The sequence below is a fragment of the Hyalella azteca genome, unplaced genomic scaffold (assembly GCF_000764305.2).
Source record: "Hyalella azteca isolate HAZT.00-mixed unplaced genomic scaffold, Hazt_2.0.2 contig3061, whole genome shotgun sequence".
Taxonomy (NCBI): Eukaryota; Metazoa; Arthropoda; class Malacostraca; order Amphipoda; family Hyalellidae; genus Hyalella; species Hyalella azteca.
This window is the reverse complement of record NW_025933315.1, coordinates 41,570-61,941: the sequence shown is the minus strand read 5'-3', so window position 1 is coordinate 61,941 and position 20,372 is coordinate 41,570. Positions and strand designations below refer to the sequence as shown.

The 20,372-nt window shown below is 42.3% G+C and overlaps 1 protein-coding gene across 1 annotated transcript; it reads left to right on the top strand.

The window, feature by feature from the left end:
• The first annotated feature begins 5,337 nt into the window (after window positions 1–5,337).
• Window positions 5,338–19,627, top strand: LOC108665589 (phosphatidylinositol 4,5-bisphosphate 3-kinase catalytic subunit alpha isoform). Its single transcript, XM_018152363.1, has 15 exons — window positions 5,338–5,524; window positions 6,408–6,629; window positions 9,608–9,690; window positions 10,197–10,323; window positions 10,784–11,115; window positions 11,578–12,465; window positions 12,743–12,853; window positions 13,508–13,615; window positions 14,379–14,541; window positions 14,759–14,907; window positions 15,369–15,584; window positions 16,058–16,207; window positions 16,495–16,619; window positions 17,673–17,823; window positions 18,400–19,627. Exons 1-15 carry the CDS (start codon window positions 5,419–5,421, stop codon window positions 19,408–19,410), a joined length of 3,942 nt encoding a protein of 1,313 aa, XP_018007852.1. The 5' UTR covers window positions 5,338–5,418; the 3' UTR covers window positions 19,411–19,627.
• The last annotated feature ends 745 nt before the right edge of the window (window positions 19,628–20,372 follow it).

The following is a 20,372-nucleotide window of genomic DNA, read 5'->3' as shown; positions in this document are numbered from 1 at the left end:
TTGTGTTATTTCAGGGTTCTTGGTTTGGGCAAGACACTATAAAGTCTGTCACTTATGCACCCACTTTTCCCTTTTCTTTGTTTACTTTTGTATGCTTCATTTCTTTTGTGTTTATAATTTCTTGTCAGTCATGCTCCGTGTTTCATTTTCTTTCACCCCATGGCTAAACCAAACCAGAGATGAAATGTTGAGCGGAGTCAGATATACTAGTTGAAACCTCTCCGCCTACAACGGGGAGAGATTTGCTGTCGATTTGGGCCCATATCCGGGCCGCGCTCCAACCACAAGCAGGCCGACAGTATTTGGAGCATCAGAGGCTCAGCCAAGCATAGCAGCTGAAGAAGTGGCGATGTTGATTGAGTCAAAAACAAACAAAATGGAGGATAGGGATCGCAGAAAGACTAATATACTCATCTTTGGAATGAAGGAAGAGAAGGAGAGGTTGGCAGATCTGAGAAAATGAGAAGATGATAAAAAAGTACTCAAAGTGCTGCAGTTGATCAAATCTGAATACAAACCTATTGACCAGAGAAGGCTTGGTAATTACTCAGAGGAGAGTGGAAAGATTAGGTCGCTGCGACTGACTTTTAGTTCTTTAGCGGTGAGAGACGGGGTCCTGACCGCTTTCCACAAGGCGAAGAAACTAGTTGCTCAAGTGCAAGGGGAAAATGTGAACATTGAGCTGACCCGCATATCCATGCGCAAAGACCTGACCCCAAAGGAGAGAGAAGAAGAGGCTTGTCTCTATCAGGAACTGCAGAATAGGCGACAGGAAGCGCAGCAAGCGGGGACCATAGAGCCCACTGGATTCAAAGAAGAGGCAAAATTGTGAACATCGGAGTATACCCAGGGACGCAAGGCGCCAAGGGACAGGACACGTAGACAACAGCAAGGCTGTACATAGTTTTAATGGGGGCAACAGAAATGAGCATGTTCATTTTAAAGATAAAGGTTTTTCACCTGAAAGTTATAGGTCTGATTTTAAGCCTGGTCTAAAATGGCAAGAAAGGAGTGTGAATGACAGTTGCAAGTGCATGTACACTAACGCTGAAGAACTACTGAACAAAAGAAGCGAACTTCAAGCCATGATTGAGATCCGAAATCCAGATGTAATAGGGATCACAGAGGTCAAGCCAAAAAACAGCAGGTACACCATAGATGAATGTGAGATTGCAATAAAGGACTATGAACTATTCCACAACCTTGGTAACGACGGCAGAGGGCTAGCCCTCTATGTGAAGTCGGCACTGAAGCCCTCATTCTGCGACACTCATGGCAACAATTTTCAAAGAATGCATTTTTGTAGAATGCCGCCAAGTTGATGGAGCAAAGTTATTGTTGGGAACTTGGGACTGATCTACCGCAGCCCAAACTCTACTGCAGAGAACACCAGTGAACTGAATGAGACATTGAAAAGGGCAACTGAGCTGGGAGCATCGAGCATCCTCATCATGGGGGACTTCAACTTTCCGGAAATAAACTGGGTAACTGAAAGGTGCGAGGCTGGTCCCAACCATATAGCATCACAATTCTTGAAAACCGTCAAAAACTGCTTCCTAATCCAGCATCAGAGAGAGCCCACAAGATTCAGGGAGGGAGAGAAGTCCAACACAGTGGACTTGATTTTCACAAACCGAGAGGAGATGGTGATGGAATGTGGGATGATGGCAGGCCTGGGAAAAAGTGACCACTTCACACTGCTAGTGACTATATCCTTCGTTTGCGAGGACCCACCCAGACTTAACAGACGCAACTTCAGGAAAATGGACAGTGCTGTGCTGAGAGGGGCATTAGCAGGCATTAATTGGCAAGACGAACTGAGCGGCCTGGANATAAAGGAAAAACAAGTAAAAATCACAGAAAATGTCATTTATTCTACCTCTACATCATCTACAATGAAAGAGGAGGACTTCAGAGTACTGTTAGTAATGGATGAGTACGCTCTGCATGCTTCAAATGTTTTGAAATGAAGTTTTATTCCCGTTGTCCCGAGTAGCCCCAACCGACGGGGCTACTCGGGACAATCTCTATTTTGCGTCTGGCACCTTACAAATAGCGTATGAAATTTTTTTGACAATGCCATTCGATAGCCCTGCCAATCAGCTATAAAATGAGACTAAACTTGTTTATGAAATGTTTCATCGTAAGAAGTTATTAACTGTTATTTAAAACTAATCGTTCAAATCTGTCCCGAGTAGCCCCGGTTGACGGTACTCCATTACTTTTGCACAAAACAATGTAACAAACCAGCATCAAAATTTCTGAGAAGCTTGATTGAATTGGAGTCAGAGGTGCATAAACTGACAGCAAAATTGATGGACGTGGACAATAGGGTGGCCCATGTGGACAGTAAAATGAGTGACATAGCCAGGGGAAAATTCACCCCAGCCATGATTGACATGGTGAGAGAAATTACTCAGAGCAATGCATCAGAGGCTCAGCCAAGCATAGCAGCTGAAGAAGTGGCGACATTGATTGAGTCAAAAACAAACGAAATGGAGGATAGGGATCGCAGGAAGACTAATGTTCTCATCTTTGGAATGAAGGAGGAGAAGGAGAGGTCGGCAGATCTGAGAAAACGAGAAGATGATAAAAAAGTACTCAAAGTGCTGCAGTTGATCAAATCTGAACACAAACCTATTGACCAGAGAAGGCTTGGTAATTACTCAGAGGAGAGTGGAAAGATTAGTCCGCTGCGACTGACTTTCAGTTCTTTAGCGGTGAGAGACGGGGACCTGACCGCTTTCCACAAGGCGAAGAAACTAGTCGCTCAAGAGCAAGGGGAAAATGTGAACATTGAGCTGACCCGAGTAGCCATGCGCAAAGACCTGACCCCAAAGGAGAGAGAAGAAGAGGCTTGTCTCTATCAGGAACTGCAGAAAAGGCGACAGGAAGCGCAGCAAGCAGGGGACCAGAGAGCCCACTGGATTCGACGAAGAGGCAAAATTGTGAACATCGGAGTATACCCAGGGACGCGAGGCGCCGAGGGACAGGACACGTAGATGACAGCAAGGCTGTACATAGTTTTAATGGGGGCAACGGAAATGAGCATGTTCATTTTAAAGATAAAGATTTTTCACCTGAAAGTTATAAGTCTGATTTTAAGCCTGGTCTAAAACGGCAAGAAAGGAGTGTGAATGACAGTTGCAAGTGCATGTACACTAACGCTGATCAGCTACTGAACAAAAGAAGCGAACTTCAAGCCATGATTGAGATCCAAAATCCAGATGTAATAGGGATCACAGAGGTCAAGCCAAAAAACAGCAGGTACACCATAGATGAATGTGAGATTGCAATAAAGGACTATGGAATAACCACAACCTTGGTAACGACGGCAGAGGGCTAGCCCTCTACGTGAAGTCGGCACTGAAGCCCTCATTCTGCGACACTCATGGCAACAATTTCAAAGAATGCATTTTTGTAGAATGCCGCCAAGTGGATGGAGCAAAGTTATTGTTGGGACTGATCTACCGCAGCCCAAACTCTACTGCAGAGAACACCAGTGAACTGAATGAGACATTGAAAAGGGCAACTGAGCTGGGAGCATCGAGCATCCTCATCATGGGGGACTTCAACTTTCCGGAAATAAACTGGGTAACTGAAAGGTGCGAGGCTGGTCCCAACCATATAGCATCACAATTCTTGAAAACCGTCAAAAACTGCTTCCTAATCCAGCATCAGAGAGAGCCCACAAGATTCAGGGAGGGAGAGAAGTCCAACACAGTGGACTTGATTTTCACAAACCGAGAGGAGATGGTGATTGAATGTGGGATGATGGCAGGCCTGGGAAAAAGTGACCACTTCACACTGCTAGTGACTATATCCTTCGTTTGCGAGGACCCACCCAGACTTAACAGACGCAACTTCAGGAAAATGGACAGTGCTGTGCTGAGAGGGGCATTAGCAGGCATTAATTGGCAAGACGAACTGAGCGGCCTGGAGGTGGACGAAACATGGACCAAAATCAAAAACAAAATAACTGAGGCAATTGAAGCATCAACTCCAATGTCGCGCACATCTGGCAGAAAAGGCAAAACTTGGATGGACAAAGACACTCTCACAATAGTAAGGAAGAAGCACAAACTCTTCAGGCGATGGCAAGAAACCCGCGATGGACAAGATTACCAAGCATACAAAAAAGTAAGAAATAAAGCCAGAAAGGACTGTCGCAATGCACAGAAGCAATTAGAAAAGAAAATCGCAGCTGAATCAAAAACCAACCCAAAGGCGTTCTGGCAGTACGTCAAATCCAAAACCAAGAGTCGTAGTGGAGTAGCCGACCTAATCAAGGAAGATGGAAGAAAAACAGAAAATGACCAGGAAAAAGCCAATCTACTAAATGATTTCTTTCAGAGCGTTTTTACGCAGGAAGTTGGGNGGCTTCATCTGCCTACTCTCTATGCTCCATCATGCCAGAACTAGACACTAACTTTTTTTTGCAACCCAGCCGCCCCCGAATTTTGCTAATATTACAAAGTTAGTATAGTCTCGGAGAGACGAACAGGTCTCTGAGAAAGGCCTCAAGCGTCTAACTTGTCAAGTCAAGTCAAGTTGATGCATCATTGGTCATAAAAAAATTGTGCATGGAATGTCATAGACAGAATTATGCACCTTACAACATAGAGTGAAAACTAATTAACTTAAACTATGATTCATTTTTCCAAAAAATATTATTGTTGTCACTAAAATGTTAGAAAGGCCATTGCATAACCAACCATAGTCTGGACAGGAAATCATCATGATCCTACAACCAATCACAGTCTGGAGAGGAAGGCATCTCAACCAATCACAACTGGAAAGGGACATGTGTCCACCCAAAAATGAAAGTAAATTTATGCCCTATCCTATAATTCCAGCCTGATGGTAATATCATCAATAAATGAAAAACAAGTTCAAAGTACACAAAATGTCATTTATTCTATATCTACATCTGCAAATGAAGAGGACTTTGGAGTAGGTACCGTTAGTAATGGATGAGTCCGCTCTGCATGCTTCATGCATTTTAAAAATAAATTTTATTTCAAGTGTCCCAGATTACCCAGTTCCCAGGAGTAATTTGGGATGCTTTTTTTTTGCTTGTCACCTTACAAATAGCATATAGAATTTTTACAGAGATGCCATAAAATAGCCCAATAGCCCTTGCAAAGACCTTTAAAATGAGCCCAAACTTGTTTGTGAAATGTTTCATGGTAAGAAGTTATCAACGAAAAACCAAAATATTTATCCTTTATTACCTTGTTTGACAGTAGTGCAGTAAACTATAATTACCATGATTTCAAGAACCAAGATTTTCCATTGATTACTTTAATGACAATATTGATTTTCTTCTTATTACAGAAAAATAAACTTTCAGGTCTCAGGTCTTCCTGTCTTGGTTACTGATGATGAAGTTCTTCAATTAAATTGTCTACACCTATCATGGAAATTGAAAAAGATGAACTTAAAATTTTTGATTTTGTCTTACCAAATGGCTCCTTGGTCCCTCTTTCTTGCTCACATCACTTGACCCTTCGGAGCGTTAAACGTGAGTGGTACAGAAACATTGGTAGGTAATTTAATGCTTGGCTAAAATAAACATATTTGATCACTTGACCCTGCTGAGCATTGAATATGATTACACAAGTACAGAAAAGAATTTTAGGCAGTGTAATGTGCTACTGCCTGAGATATGAATTGAGAGTTGAACTAATCTGTATTGTAGGCTTAGCTCATAACTACAATTTATTGTGGTATTATCATCTCTATTAGACATGAGATAAAAACTTCAATTAGGGTAATTACTAGTTCCATATTTTGTATTCACTGTTGTACTGCCCCAAGTGCCCTTTCGTCTGTGCAACCATAGAATATTATTACTGTATAACATGTTCAAAATGATTTACGTTGAAGTTTAGCTGGCTTATGATAAAAGATACCAAAGTTGATTTTTATTACTCTCCTGTTTCATGTACCGTAAAATGGGGTAACTTAGACCACTTTTTTTATTATAAATGATGCCATTTTTTTACTAGCTAAATTAAACTTGAATTGAAACATGCAAAATACATGTCTATACTCTAGCTTCACTCACCATAAATTGCTGGCTCCTGCCTCTCATAGTATTTATGTAATTTCAAAAAAAGTGGTGGTCTTTGTTACCCCAGCTCTTGGGGTAACTTAGACCGGGTGGTAAAATCAATTATATTTTTTGGTAAAATAACTCCAATATTGACAAAATTTTTCTATGTCAAATAGTTTTTGAGTTGTGGGGGTTTTTGTTAAAAAAACGAAAAGTGGTCTAAGTTACCCCGATGGTCTAAGTTACCCCATTTTACGGTATAATTGATGTTTGGTTTGATAAAATTCAAAGGAGAAAATTTTTCTGACAATATATATTCTATTAAATTGTATCAACTTGATATTTTCAGATTTGCTATGGACTGAGGCTAAGAAGTATCCTGCAGCAGCAACTTTAGGGGATCTCTCCAACTATGTGTTGGTGGGCATTGCTGGTGATGCAGAATTTCCAACACAACAGCTGCTCTGGGACGAAGATGAAAAGCTTTTAGAAATAAACTTGAAATTTTCTTCAATGAAACTGAAACTCTTGGAGCAGCCAATTGAGGAAGTCAAACTTTATGCTCAAGTTGGTGAGTGTTTTTGTTTTATTATATTGGAAAGGATTGTCACATATTAAATTGCCCAATTATTCTGAAACTAAGTGCAGTTTTACTCAGAATTGCTTCTGTATATTTAATGGACCAAATAGTCCACAGAATTTATGCAAGGATCATTTTCAACTTTAGAATAACAATTAGATTATGGCAGTTTTGTATTATGTAATATTTTAGCTTATAGAACTTAAAAAAATTCATATATTGGTAATTGAATTAACCATATCATTTAATTAATTGTAAGTTTGCAACTATTAATTATTTAATGAATAGAATTGATAAGCTATGTATAGGTGAATCATATATATATATATTTTTTAACTCATTACTTTCATAGTTTTCCATTTAGTATTTTATGATGCTATTATTAATAACAACATTGGTTGTTTGTAATTTTGCCTTACAGACCTATTACCCTATACCCATATCAAATTGTAATAGTTTTGTAATTTGTAAAAGTAGCCAAAGCTCCTCAAAAGTGATGAAAATAAAGGTTCTTGATGAAATGATCAAAATCCAAACTACAAAGAAATGATTAACTGGCTTTTTATGTTCTGTTAGCAATAATTTTAGGATAGCTTATGCAGTAATTACAAATTATGGCTGGAAGGATAATTAAAATTATTATTTATATTAATAATACCATCAACCCGGGCTACTCGGGACGGGCGGGGTAACTCGGGACAGTCCTCCGACACGGCATAAAACTGTTTTAGTAGCAAAACTGATTGGAATATTGCAAAATTAAATATAGTGGCCTAAACATCAACATTTTTCCTATCTATGTAGTATAAAAGAAGTTCAAAAATACTACATTTACTAGCTATGAAAATTTCCTTAAAAAATGGTGAAAAACTATATTTTGAAAAGTTACTTCTGCTAAGGTCCGTAGTAAAAAAATATTTGCCGTATTAAAAAATTTTGCTTAGAAAAAAGTGGCAGACAAGTGTCAGCATGAAAACTTTATTTGCGGAATTTACATACCTCAATAAAAAAAAATGGCAGCCAATTCCGCACGGCGGGGCTACTCGGGACACCCCCCAGGGCTATTTGGGACACCCCTAAAAACGCATTTACAGTAGCACCTCAGTTAGCAAAGGCTCCAGTTAAGAAAAAAAATTAATTAAAAACAAAGAATATTGATTACATTTACCTCGTTCAGCAAAAAAAATTTCACTTATCGAAAAATTAGTGCATCATCGGTCATCACAAAATTGTGCATAGAATGTCATATATAGAATTGTGCACCAGGCATCATAGAATGAAAAGTAATTGACCTAAACTATGATTTATTTCTTTAAAACGTATGATGGTTGTCACTAAAACATTCCTTTCTGTTTCAGGTATGTTTTTCAAGTTTTTTTTATAGGAAATTCACTTAACCCAATTAAAATGGTGTGAAATTACAAGCCATCCTGTAAACTTACAGAAACAGAAAAAATGCTATAAGGCTGCTGATATGCAGCTTGCAGTAGACAAGGTTGTTGTAAATGCTTAATGGCATTTTCATGGATACTGTAATATCGCATCAATAATACGTTAATATCGCATCAATAATACGATGATTATTGTATATGGTAATATCATATCAATAAAGGAAAAACAAGCAAAAATCACAGAAAAAGTCATTTATTCTACCTCTACATCATCTACAATGAAAAAGGAGAACTTCAGAGTACTGTTATTAAAGGATGAGTACACTCAGCATGCTTCAAATGTTTTAAAATGAAGTTTTATTCCAAGTGTCCCGAGTAGCCCTGTTCAACGGGGCTACTCGGGACACCCTTTTTTTGCTTCTGGCACCTTACGAATAGCATATGGATTTTTTTTAGAAGCCATGTGATAGCCCTTGCAAAGAACTTTGAAATGAGCCTAAACTTGTTTATGAAATGTTTCATCGTAAGAAGTTATGAATGAAAAACGTTCGAAATCGTCCCAAGTAGCCCCGGTTGACGGTACATTGCTGAGACAGGACATTGCCACTTCATTCCTTTAGGGATCTATCAGAAAGTGAAAGATGTAGTTGCTCTGCCTTCATTTCTTTAATCCTTTGTTTTGATTATATTTTTGACCTGGAGCAAGAGTAGTAGAGTAGTAGTAGAGGAGTAGTAGTAGTAGAGTAGTAGTAGTAGAGGCAGTAGTGAAGTTTAAGCAATTCTCAGAATAATGTGGAGGAAGTCTTAAATGAATACAATGTATTGTTAGAAAGTGTTTCATGACTCGTGATATGAAAATCATGACACAATAGTTATCTAATAGCCTTTTGTAAACAAACTCAGAGATGTTCTTCAAACCTGCTTATAAGTTTTCCAGAAGTGCGTAAACATGCATAAAAAGACTAGAACCTATGGTGTTACAAGACATAATTATCAATGTGCAAATGAAGTTGAAAATCAAAACTATAATCTCAATACAAATGTATAAAATCATGCTTTAGAATTGTACAAAGATGTCAATAGGGATTCTGTGTACCAAGATTTGCCAATGATAGATTTCCAGGCTGCTTGTATGTATTATTTTGGTATTTTTTCCTGAAATTGGATCAATTGAAGCATCTGAAAATTAACCTTAAATGCAGCCAATTTCTTGATTGAAATATTAAAAAATATAACTCAGTACTCACTGCAGTGAGTGACAGAGAGCGCATTTTCTCATTGATGAAAACTTGAGGTCACGGACAGACGGATGGACGGACATGGCAAGCACAATACGTAGTGTATTTTTTCCATAAATGAGAAAATGTGCTAAAAATCACCCATGTTTATGACCTCCGATTAGAAAAAGATATACCAGATAACTGACACCAGTTTTCATCATGAGCAATGTTTAGCACATAATAGGGTTTTTATTATATTATGCGTCTATTAAAACAGTTTCTTAAGCTTAAGGATCAACTAACAATCATTGTAGTGAATTTATCATATTGTTTTGTGAGATTTTCATGTGTCTTACAGGTCTGATTGCTGGTCGTCCTTTGAGTGACCTTGATGATTGTCATGATCAAGAAATAACTTCTTTCCGGCGTTCTATTTTGGAGGTGATTTCTTTCATTATTTCATTGTCTTGATAATGATGAGGAGTACTGGAGTACTAATAATTAAATTAAGCTATTCTTCTCATTCAGTATTTGTGGATCTTTGGTTTGATTCAGTAAGGAATTGATAGTAAGCCTCAGTAGTGGAAATGCTAAGTTGTACGTCTCTACTGCTGACCTGCCATTAGGACTGTAGAAAAGTTATAATGTACCATCTTCCTCCTACGATTAACTTGCTCTTTGAGTAACAATAGCACTAGGATGAATGAACCAATTATTAGTCTTCATTTAGTAGCTCAAAATTAAAAGACTTTGTTACACATGGCTTCTCATTACTTTCCAATTCATACAAGTAGGGAATTTTTAGTTGAAGCCTTATTTCAAATAAGTGACATCGAGGTTTACTGAACCCCTTACTCCTAAGTTGGGTTTTACCTAGAGGTTTAATTGGCGTATTCAGGCCCATTTTTATGTGTCTGATAAGTTAAAATTTTGTTTTGTTCCTGCAGGTTGTTGAGGATGCCGTGGAGTGCAGAGAACGGGGTGGCTGGCTGTCCATTGCTCGCTATAACTTCCCTCCGCTGCTTGAGGCTTCACCAATTCTGCCCTTGACTGCTGCAAGTAATAAGGATCAAGGTACTCCAGCCACCACTTCTCATTTACGATGGCCTCTCACTGATGTTCAGTGAATAGAGGCACCATCATCCACGATTCTTTCCCTTAAGTTCTCTTCATGGCTGGTACTTTTTCTAGCCTTCATTTATCAAACCTCCAGAATTTGTTTCTTATTACAGCGTTGACAGCTTCCGTTGGTCTCCGCTCAGAACATCAGCAATATTTGCAAGCAGTTCTCATTTTGTGAGAACTTTTGACACAATCTTTCAGCAACTTAGGAAATTACATTAAGTGTGTTTAAGACTAATTGTGACCTCGATTAATGAGTAAATGTTGTGTTTCTGTTCAGTAGGGGAAAAATGTATTTTCCTATATGGCCCCATTCGTAACATTGTTTTCATGCAACTTTTAACCATTTATCCTTGGTTAGCTTGTATACTTTTCCATATTTCTGTACACTGATTTATTTGATATGTTGCAGGCTTTCTGCACGTGGGTGTTATGTACAAATCAAAGGACTGCACCGTCAAGGCTCTTTGGTCAGACACTCCCAAGAAAATCCTGCACGTTGTTCTTCATAAACTTGGTTTGACAGCCACACAAGAAGCTGGGCCAGCTACTCCTGCTGCTCAACAGTCGCTCTCTCCGCCACATTTGAATGACATTAACTTTGACGCGCTAATTAATGAAGATAATAAGACGAATGACTGCCTGCAGTCTCCTCAGTGCCAGCAGCAAGTGGAGGCGCATGTGCTGAAAATTTCTGGCGTCACTGAATATCTGCTGGCCGAGGAACCCATCGCTCAATACAAGGTAATGTGCCATTGTAAACAAATTATTCACTGTGTACTGTTATCAAAATATAGGTAACATTAATTACTTCAGGGCTAACTAATACACTAAACTTTTCAAGGTGATAGATATCACGATGGTTCAAATTGGACTGTATTTACCAACGAAGGCAAGATTTATGAAATGGTTGTCCTGCTTGATGTAGCATGTAGAGGAACTTTAGAAAAAAAACTGATAACTTTTCTTTCCATCTGTAATTTAGTAATAGTTTATTGGTTTTTGAAATCACAGACTAATATGGTTTATTTTCCGAATTAATAGTCAACAGTTCTAATTTTATGCCACCTACTGACGACACAATTGATCATTAGCCTGTTTAGTGCGAATGCATTACACCCTGACGAATTGAAAAAAATAGGTAGTGTAATGAATTGCTATTGCTAATAGCAAATAGTGTAATATGCTATTCTCTCTTTGCCGCAGACCATTTATCAAATGATATGTCGAGGCAAGACGCCTAAACTGATCATGCTGCCATTTGCGGAGCTGGAGAGCAGCTTGTCCCGCCTGGGAGCGAGAGGTTGTTCTTGTATGAACCACGTCTCTGCTGAGTGCTGCTGTAAGAACTCTGTACCGGAGCTGCACCATCAGACTAAATCTTGTTCTTCAGACATAGCGCCACGGAAACAAGCTACACTTTCTGACTGTGACAAGGAATTACCAAAATCTGAACACAGAAACGATTATTCATCCAACAGAAAACGCCTCCAGGCTGACGGAACTCCCGAAAGAAATTTGATGCGCAAGCGTCGAAAACTCGACTCGATCAAAATAAGGCAATGTCAATACTATTTCAAGGGAATGATTGCTCACAAGAAAGCAGTGAGAGTTTCTAATTCCCAGCCTAAGACCTTGGATTGTGCAAATGAACTGAAATGCTCTCGCAGCGCCCAAACCTCTGCATCCTCTCCCCTCACTCTAAATAGAACCGACATTGTGCCGCCCATCACACAGCTGCTCCGGCAGCAGTTCACAGAAGCTCGACTCGCTAAATATGACGGCAACTCTATATCTACCCAAGATTGTAAACCCCGCTGTTCCTTTAAAAAAATACAATGCAACAATAATTGCTGCCTATCACCAGTTCAAGCCTCCAGGACCCCGCATGTCAGACATAAAGTCAAGAGAAGACTTCCACCAAACTCTAGGACCACACCTCCAGAAGCTAACAAATTTTTGCCGGACAGTGACTCCGTTGCCGATGACCAGAGGTCTGGCAACTCTGTCAACTTGTGGCATCCTAGCCTGTCAGGACCTGTCAAGGTCTGCGTCAAGCGCGCGACAAAGTTGAATGCTTCTTCTGGTCAGAAGGTGGGCAAGAAATAAGAACTTATCCCGTTACCCTTATTCCATCCGCGCTTGCCTAGACTCAAATTAACTGCTCTCAATCAGAGCATTTACATTCCGTTCACTCCTCAACATTATTGTCTTCTGAGTCAATGAAAACTATATTACCTTGTATTACCCTGCTATATTACAACACATTACCCCGCCATATTACCCTGCTATATTACAACACATTACCACACATTACCTCGCCACATTACCCTCCTATGACCTCGTATTACCCGACGCGTCGGTGCCGCAGGTGCGGGTGGTGGGGGGTCTGTACCACGGACGCGACGAGCTCTGCCCCCCGCAGCAGACCAGCGCCGCCCTCGTGTCTTCTACAGACCACCCAGGGTCTGATGACGGCACCGTGAGTAGACCGTCGGCAGCACAGACAATAGAACCGGTCTAGCTTTGTTTCTGACAGGGCTGCCTACATATCACCTAGATCAATACAATAGAATAGGGCTGCCATCATATCACCTAGATCAATACAATAGAATAGGGCTGCCTACATATCACCTAGATCAATACAATAGAATAGGGCTGCCATCATATCACCTAGCTGAGATATCACCTAGATCATATCACCTTTGTTTTATTTAGAATAGGGCTGCCTACACATCACCTAGATCAATACAATAGAATAGGGCTGCCATCATATCACCTAGATCANTTTTTGTTTAACCTTAATCTTTTAAAATTGCAGCGTACTAAATTTCATGAAAGAGACGTATGTTTTTATATGTGTCTGTGGTGGGGGGGGCGATAGAAATTCACTAGGGAGTCAAAGGAGGCGCCAGCCTGAAAAAGTTTGGGAACCACTGGTCTAATGTAATTCCTCATAATCCCATTTAAGGCTCATGTTGCATGTTACTTTTCCCCACATCCTATTTGGCATTATATGTTGTATGGCAGTATATATGAGTAAAGGGGATATGTTGCTCTTTGATCATCAAATGACATTTGGATATATTGTCGTCCTGATGGACTCAATCTTTAATATGTACGTAAATGTTAACAGGAAGGCTGCTGCGCTGAGTGGGACGAGTGGCTGGAGTGGGACCTGAACCTGCAGGACTGTCCCCGGGCCACCAAGCTCTGCTTGTCCGTCATCACCTCACCTGTCCTGGTGAGACCTTCATCACCCGCCCTAGTGACGTGTTAGGTGTCATCACCTCACCTCCTGTCCTGGTGAGACCTTCATCACCCACCCTAGTGACATGTTAGGTGTCATCACCTCACCTCCTGTCCTGGTGAGACCTTCATCACCCGCCCCTAGTGACGTGTTAGGTGTCATCACCTCACCCCCTGTCCTGATGAGACCTTCATCACCCGCCCCTAGTGATGTGTTGATCATCAAATGACATTTGGATATTGTCGTCCTGATGGACTCAATAGCGATGCGAATCGCTGATGTACACCACTGCTTCGGGAGCTTCAAGACAGTATCGAGTTCCTATTATTAACTAAGTGTGCATGAATGATAACTTCTTCCTCTCATACTAAAGGTAATTCAACTCCTTATTCCTGTGAGGAATTCACAACTCGAGGAGTAATAGCGCGAGGACTGTGAGGATACACTTGGCAGCTTCAGGGTTCCTGCGAGACATCGGGTGCTAATGTAGCAACTGGTCGTTGCGTTAATGAGTCATTTCTTTTTATATTTTGCTGCTTCTCCTTATTATTGCTCCTCCTATGTTATTTCGTGTGTAGTAGCAGAATCACCTAATATTTTTATAACAATTATTGATGCTCCATTCTTTTAAAGCGTCACGCAAGGGATGTTCATGCGCACTCCGGCCGCTTTTTGATTCCGTCGGACGTTTCACTTTGGAGGAGTTATTCATAGAATTTATTTTATAATGAAATAATGAGTGTTATGAACTGCTCAGGGGAACAGCAGGGTGGTGAGCAGCACCTGCTGCCCTCTGTTCGACCACGAGGGGCGTCTGGTGCAGGAGCGCCTCAGCCTCCCCCTGAGTGACGGCGGCGCTGAAGGCGAAGGCGTCGCCAGCGCCGGCCTCTGCCAGTTCCTCTTCCCGTTCCTAGACCTGCGTGAGTTGCGGCAATACATTTAGAATATCCATGTTTACTTGGCTGATATTCAAAATTTTATGACAACATCTATGCTATAGTGGATTAAAATAAGTTCTTCTTTTAAAAACTGTAATGAAAAAGTCTTCTTGCCTGTAGGGAGGTACTATGGCATGTTGAATAAACCTTTTTCCTGAGTTTATGTAATAAATTGAGTTTTCCCCGTTGCCGCCTGCAGCAGACGCACCGGCCTCCAGACACGGGCGCCTCGTGGTCGTCCCCGAGACCAAGTCAGGTGGCAGGCCCGTGCACTTCCCGTCCCTGCGGCAGATCCTGGCCTACGCCTGCACCTCTGAGAAGCTGGCGCCTCCTCCTGCTGCTGACACGGTGACATGTTGACACGCTTGGTTAGGTTATTATCTACTGCTGTGGTGGCCTAGTGATAGGTGAGAGGTTATCCTTTGGTGCCGTGGTGGCCTAGTGATAGGTGAGAGGTTATCTTTTGGTGCCGTGGTGGATTAGTGATAGGTGAGAGGTTATCCTTTGGTGCTGTGGTGGCATAGTGATAAGTGAGAGGTTATCCTTTGGTGCTGTGTTGGCTTAGTGATAGGTGAGAGGTTATCCTTTGGTGCTGTGGTGGCATAGTGATAAGTGAGAGGTTATCCTTTGGTGCTGTATTGGATTAGTGATAGGTGAGAGGTTTTCTTTTGGTGCTGTGTTGGCTTAGTGATAGGTCAGATGTTATCCTTTGGTGCTCTGTTGGATTAGTGATAGGTGGGAGGTTATCGGTTTAAAATTTGATAGGTTTGAAAATTTGCTAGTTTTTATTAGAATGTGTGGTTGTGCAGACGCGATCGAGCGGCGTGCAGCAGGACGCGCACTCCCCCAGCGACGAGGACCTGTCGTTCCTGTGCCGCTTGTCTGAAGTGGACCTGTGCACCGCAGTGCCTGCCGCAGACCTGGCCAGACTGTGGCGACTGCGGCGCTACTGCCACCGAGTGCCATGCGTCCTGCCACGGCTACTGCACTCTGTCTGCTGGACCAACAGGGACGTCGTGGCAGAGGTGGGGTGACGGTAGACATATTCATGGGACGTCGTGGCAGAGGTGGGGTGACGGTGGACACATTCATAGGGACGTCGGGGCAGAGGTGGGATGACGGTGGACATATTCATAGGGACGTCGTGGCAGAGGTGGGGTGACTGGGATGCCCACCTTGTCATCAGTTGCTCCTGAGCTCACTGACTGGTGCCGGAAGACACCTTGATATTCCTAACGTTTAGTTGATTGTTAATATCAGCTATATTGCATAATTGTTGTACATGCCTTAATATGTATCGTTAGAATGTTTATTGTCGTGGCAACGTTCATTTAATGTTGAATAGATAGAATAAATACCGTACCTTACATGATAATTTTTAATATTTTGTACACTCAATAGGTCAGCTGTGCTGCTGCATGAATCACGTGTTCATACACGTGATTCATCGTGATTCATGAATCACGTGTTCATACACGTTCATACACACCCCCTGCAGGTGTACTCTCTGCTGCACGGCCTGTGGTCGAGCTCCCTGCCCATGGGCGTGTGCATTGAGCTGCTACAGCGCCACTACCCCGACCCTGTGGTGCGCTACACCGCCGTCCAGAGCCTCGCCAAGACCTTGTCTCCCCACCACCTGCAACTGGTGCGCCACTCTTGCCAAGTACCACTTACCATGACTAGTCTAGTCTCTTACCAGCTTACCCTAGCAGAGTGCAATTATTACTTTTTTTCATAAGTAGCCTCTGTACATAGTAACCGCTGCACTATGCATTACATTACTATGTTATACCGCAGCATCGCGTCTACAATAGCTGTTACTTTACAGCGTTCACAGCAGCTCTTACTGTACAGTGTTTATAGCAACTGTTACTCTACAGCATTCACAGTAGCTATTACTTTACAGCGTTTACAACAAATGCTACTTCACAGTACCTGCTGCAGCTGTGCCAGTCTGCGCTGCAGGAGATGTACATGTCGTCGCCCCTGCTGCACTTCCTCCTGCACCGCGCCCTCACCAACGCCTCCTTCGGGCACAACTTTGTTCACCATCTCAGGTGTTTAATACTCAAGTGGTCACTCTCTCATAACTAACCCAAGTAAAGCAGATTCAGGTTAATCTGAAAAAACGTCAGCAACTTAAACAATATCAGCAAAAAACATCAGCACTTAACTGCCTAATTCAATGAGTCATGTCCAACAATAAAGACCGATTATAAATACCAATCAGTTGTAAAGACTTGAGGTTAACTGGCCCGGCTAACGGGATGTCAACGCTTTAATTCGTTGGTCAGTGCCACTGTAGGGTAGTGGCAGCGGTACCGGAGAAGAGGAGCTAGCCGTGGGTTTGAGCCTCGGGAAGTTCAGCTCATTATTCGGTATCGCTGATGGGTGGCTCTTGGTCAAAACGTGGTGCTTGCAGCATAGCCTTGGACTGGCGTCCCTAAACGAGTTCTGGATACTTCTTACCTGGGGATCTTACGGTCTTAAGGATAACCGGTATTACGCCGTGACTTTAATTGATTAATTCCTTGTCTTCCTCTGCATTGCATAAAGTGTACGGCGTACGCCAGCGTAGCTTGGTTTTTCCTCAGGGAGCTTCATTTAATTTACGAGCAATAGTTCCTGTAGAGCGTCGCATCTGGCCAAGTTGGTGCTACACTTGAGGTGCACTTTTTCTGAATAATCAACTCTCAATATATTTAGACTGAGATAAGACTCAATATATTAAGACTGAGGAATTTATTCCTTTCAATTTGATTATATATTCTTTTCCCAGTGAAAGTTCCGTACTCGTTTCCTCCATAGCTACACCTTTCAATGATATTCCTAGACCCTTGATGAGGTCCCCGGAATATCGATGATATTACAAGGTTGTAGCAGTCAATATGAACCATTTCTTTCATTCATTCATCCATCCAGCTGGGGGTGCTGGAGGCCTGCGTGGTGTATTGAACTAACTGAGCAGGTGTCTGGGGGCGTCGGTGCGGGTGCTGGGGGTGCTGGAGGCCTGCGTGGTGTATTGTATTAACTGAGCAGGTGTCTGGGGGCGTCGATGCGGGTGCTGGGGGTGCTGGAGGCCTGCGTGGTGTATTGTACTAACTGTGCAGGTGTCTGGGAGCGTCGGTGCGGGTGCTGGGGGTGCTGGAGGCCTACTGCCGGGGGTTGTGCCGGCGGCAGATGGCGCTGCTGACGGCGCAGGTGAAGATGTTGCGGTGCCTCGCCGATCTCGCTACGACTCTGGCCTCCTGTCCCGCTAGGGTGAGCATACCACACGGCAGAGTGAGGAGGATTATTTATATCATTTACAGCTAAACGCAATTTTATTGACAAACTGAGGTTAATATGTAGAAAACATTTCACTCATCCTTCCCTCTAAGTTAACTCCAGGAGTACCTATATCACTCAATCTATGCTCTACAGGAAATGCCCTCACTACATTTGCCTGAGGGAACAATCTTTTCTATTTACCTGCCGAGGAACGTAGCTAGCGCTGTTCGACTCTAGACGCCAACAGATATTAGTCAAAATTACTTAATGACCAGCCTCTGGTATAAGGAAATATATTGCTCGATTCCCTGTCTAAACATCGAATTGTTCAATTACATTTTTAGGATACCATATTAGTCATCAAGATATTCCTCATCAAATGCTCTTTTATTTATAGGACCAATCAAGTTCACCTGGTGAGCTGTTGTCACAGAAAGGATAAGCGCTCGATGCCTTTAAATTTATTATCAATCTATTATTCAGTAGGTATTCATTTTCCCCGCAACTAATGTATACATGTAAATAAATGCATGAACCAATTTCTTACTAGATATAATTTTTCCCAAGGACCAATCGAGTTCACTGCGCGAGCTGCTGGCACAGAAGGAGAACCTGACGGCGCTGCAGCACGTGTCGTCACCGCTGTGTCAGGGCCGGCATCTGGGCGCTTTGAAGGTCTCCGCATGCAGTGTACTCGACAGCGCACGAAAGCCACTGAAAATTGTGTGGTACAATTCGGACCCGATGGCCCACTGTCACGCTGACACTTTCTGCATGATATTCAAGCGGGGTGACGACCTGAGACAGGACGAACTGAGCCTGCAGGTGTTGTCGGTGATGGCGAGCATCTGGGCCGAGGAGGGCTTGGACCTGCGCATGACCCCGTACAGCTGCCTGGCCATGCACGGCAATATGGGCGTCATTGAGCTCGTGAGCAATTCTCGGACAATATATTCTATTCAACGACGAGCTAAACTAGGGGCTGTGCAAGTAGACTCAAGCCAGCTCTACAAATGGATCAAGGAACACAATCCTGGTCCCAAACTAACACAAGCCATCGATAATTTTACGCGTTCATGTGCTGGATATTGCGTGGCCACTTTTGTCCTTGGTATTGGCGACCGTCATCCCGACAACATAATGGTTAACGAAGATGGACAAATTTTCCATATTGATTTCGGTCATTTCTTAGGCAACTACAAGAAGAAATTTGGCGTGCAGCGAGAGCGAGTGCCGTTCGTGCTGACGCAGGACTTCCTTATGGTCATAGCTGGTGGCGATGAAAATGCCAAAGAGTCGCCTTCGTTTAAAAAGTTTGAGGAGTTGTGCGGTCGAGCTTACTTGGCCCTGCGGCGACACTCTCGTCTCTTGTTGTCTCTCTTTGCCATCCTGCTGGACTCGGGACTGCCGGAGCTGCAGACGCAGGCCGACCTCGCCTACCTGCGCCGCGCCCTGGGCATGAGCTGCAGTTCTGAGCAGCAGGCCCTGCAGTTCTTCCAGACGCAGTTCTCGCAAGCCAGTAGTTCTGCTTGGACCACGAAGTTAGATTGGTTTTTCCATTCAGTTCGTCATCGATAAAATGACTGACAAAATGTTGGAATGGATTCCGTCGTTGATGAAATTGTTCAATGTATTTCGGTCAAGACGTCGGACTCGATCTCTTTGCTATTTATAAGTATTGTTAGTAATTGCATAAGACGCCTCTTGGTAGCAAGTCATGAGTCATTTATCGATGCTTCGGATGCTGCTTGTAACGAGCAACTTGATTTTATGAATAATTATCTGAAATATTTTATTTAAAATCCCGTCATTTTCCTTCTTCACTCAAGATTCTTGAGTACATGGCTCGCGTTCGTGTCAACTTCAGCTAACGCAACATACCGTTCAGTAAAGCATATCGAATCGAAGCAAAACTTGTTACGGAAAAGTGCGGTGAAACATAGGGTTAAGAAAGTATATTATAGCTGAAAGCAGCGTACCTGTAGGTGCTTGTATTCGGGAAAGTTTCAGCTGGAAGTATTAGCAGCAAATATTACCCTATATTGGCCTATAACAAAAACTGGCTAAATTTTTCATTCAGCGCAAAGTTGCAAGGCGCGCCTGGTGCAAGCTCTAGCAGTGCAAAGAATTAGTGTTGGCTGCGGTAGCTCCCGTCTATTAGGTAAGCAGCATGGTAGAACAAAATTTGAAATATATATATAATTCGTTTACGAGGGATGGAATAAAATATTCTTGTTATAAAGCTCAACCATGGGTAAGCAGCCAAACTGTACAAGTCTCTGTAACATCACGAAATTTTCGATGATGCTCCATAGAAATTCCTCCGTTCTACCACTTTACTACCTACGCCATATGTTGATTGATAAAAAATCCCCTTTACTAGCTAGAGTAACAATAATTTGACTAACAGCTTCATGAAAAGCCTCCTAAAACTCACTATCACTGTCAAGTTCCATATTCGTTCACCGGGAGGAGACTTAGCGGGTGTTATTAGCCGCTAATATCGGCTAAAACTTAGCACCTTAACACTGACATTGTTC

Bases quoted from the DNA above. Each gene is read 5' to 3' on its own strand.
- LOC108665589 (XM_018152363.1), top strand. From the start codon at position 5,419: ATGGAAATTGAAAAAGATGAACTTAAAATTTTTGATTTTGTCTTACCA. The intron at 10,324-10,783 runs GTACTCCAGCCA...GATATGTTGCAG, and splicing joins TGCAAGTAATAAGGATCAAG to GCTTTCTGCACGTGGGTGTT. The intron at 12,466-12,742 runs GTGGGCAAGAAA...TCGGTGCCGCAG, and splicing joins ATGCTTCTTCTGGTCAGAAG to GTGCGGGTGGTGGGGGGTCT.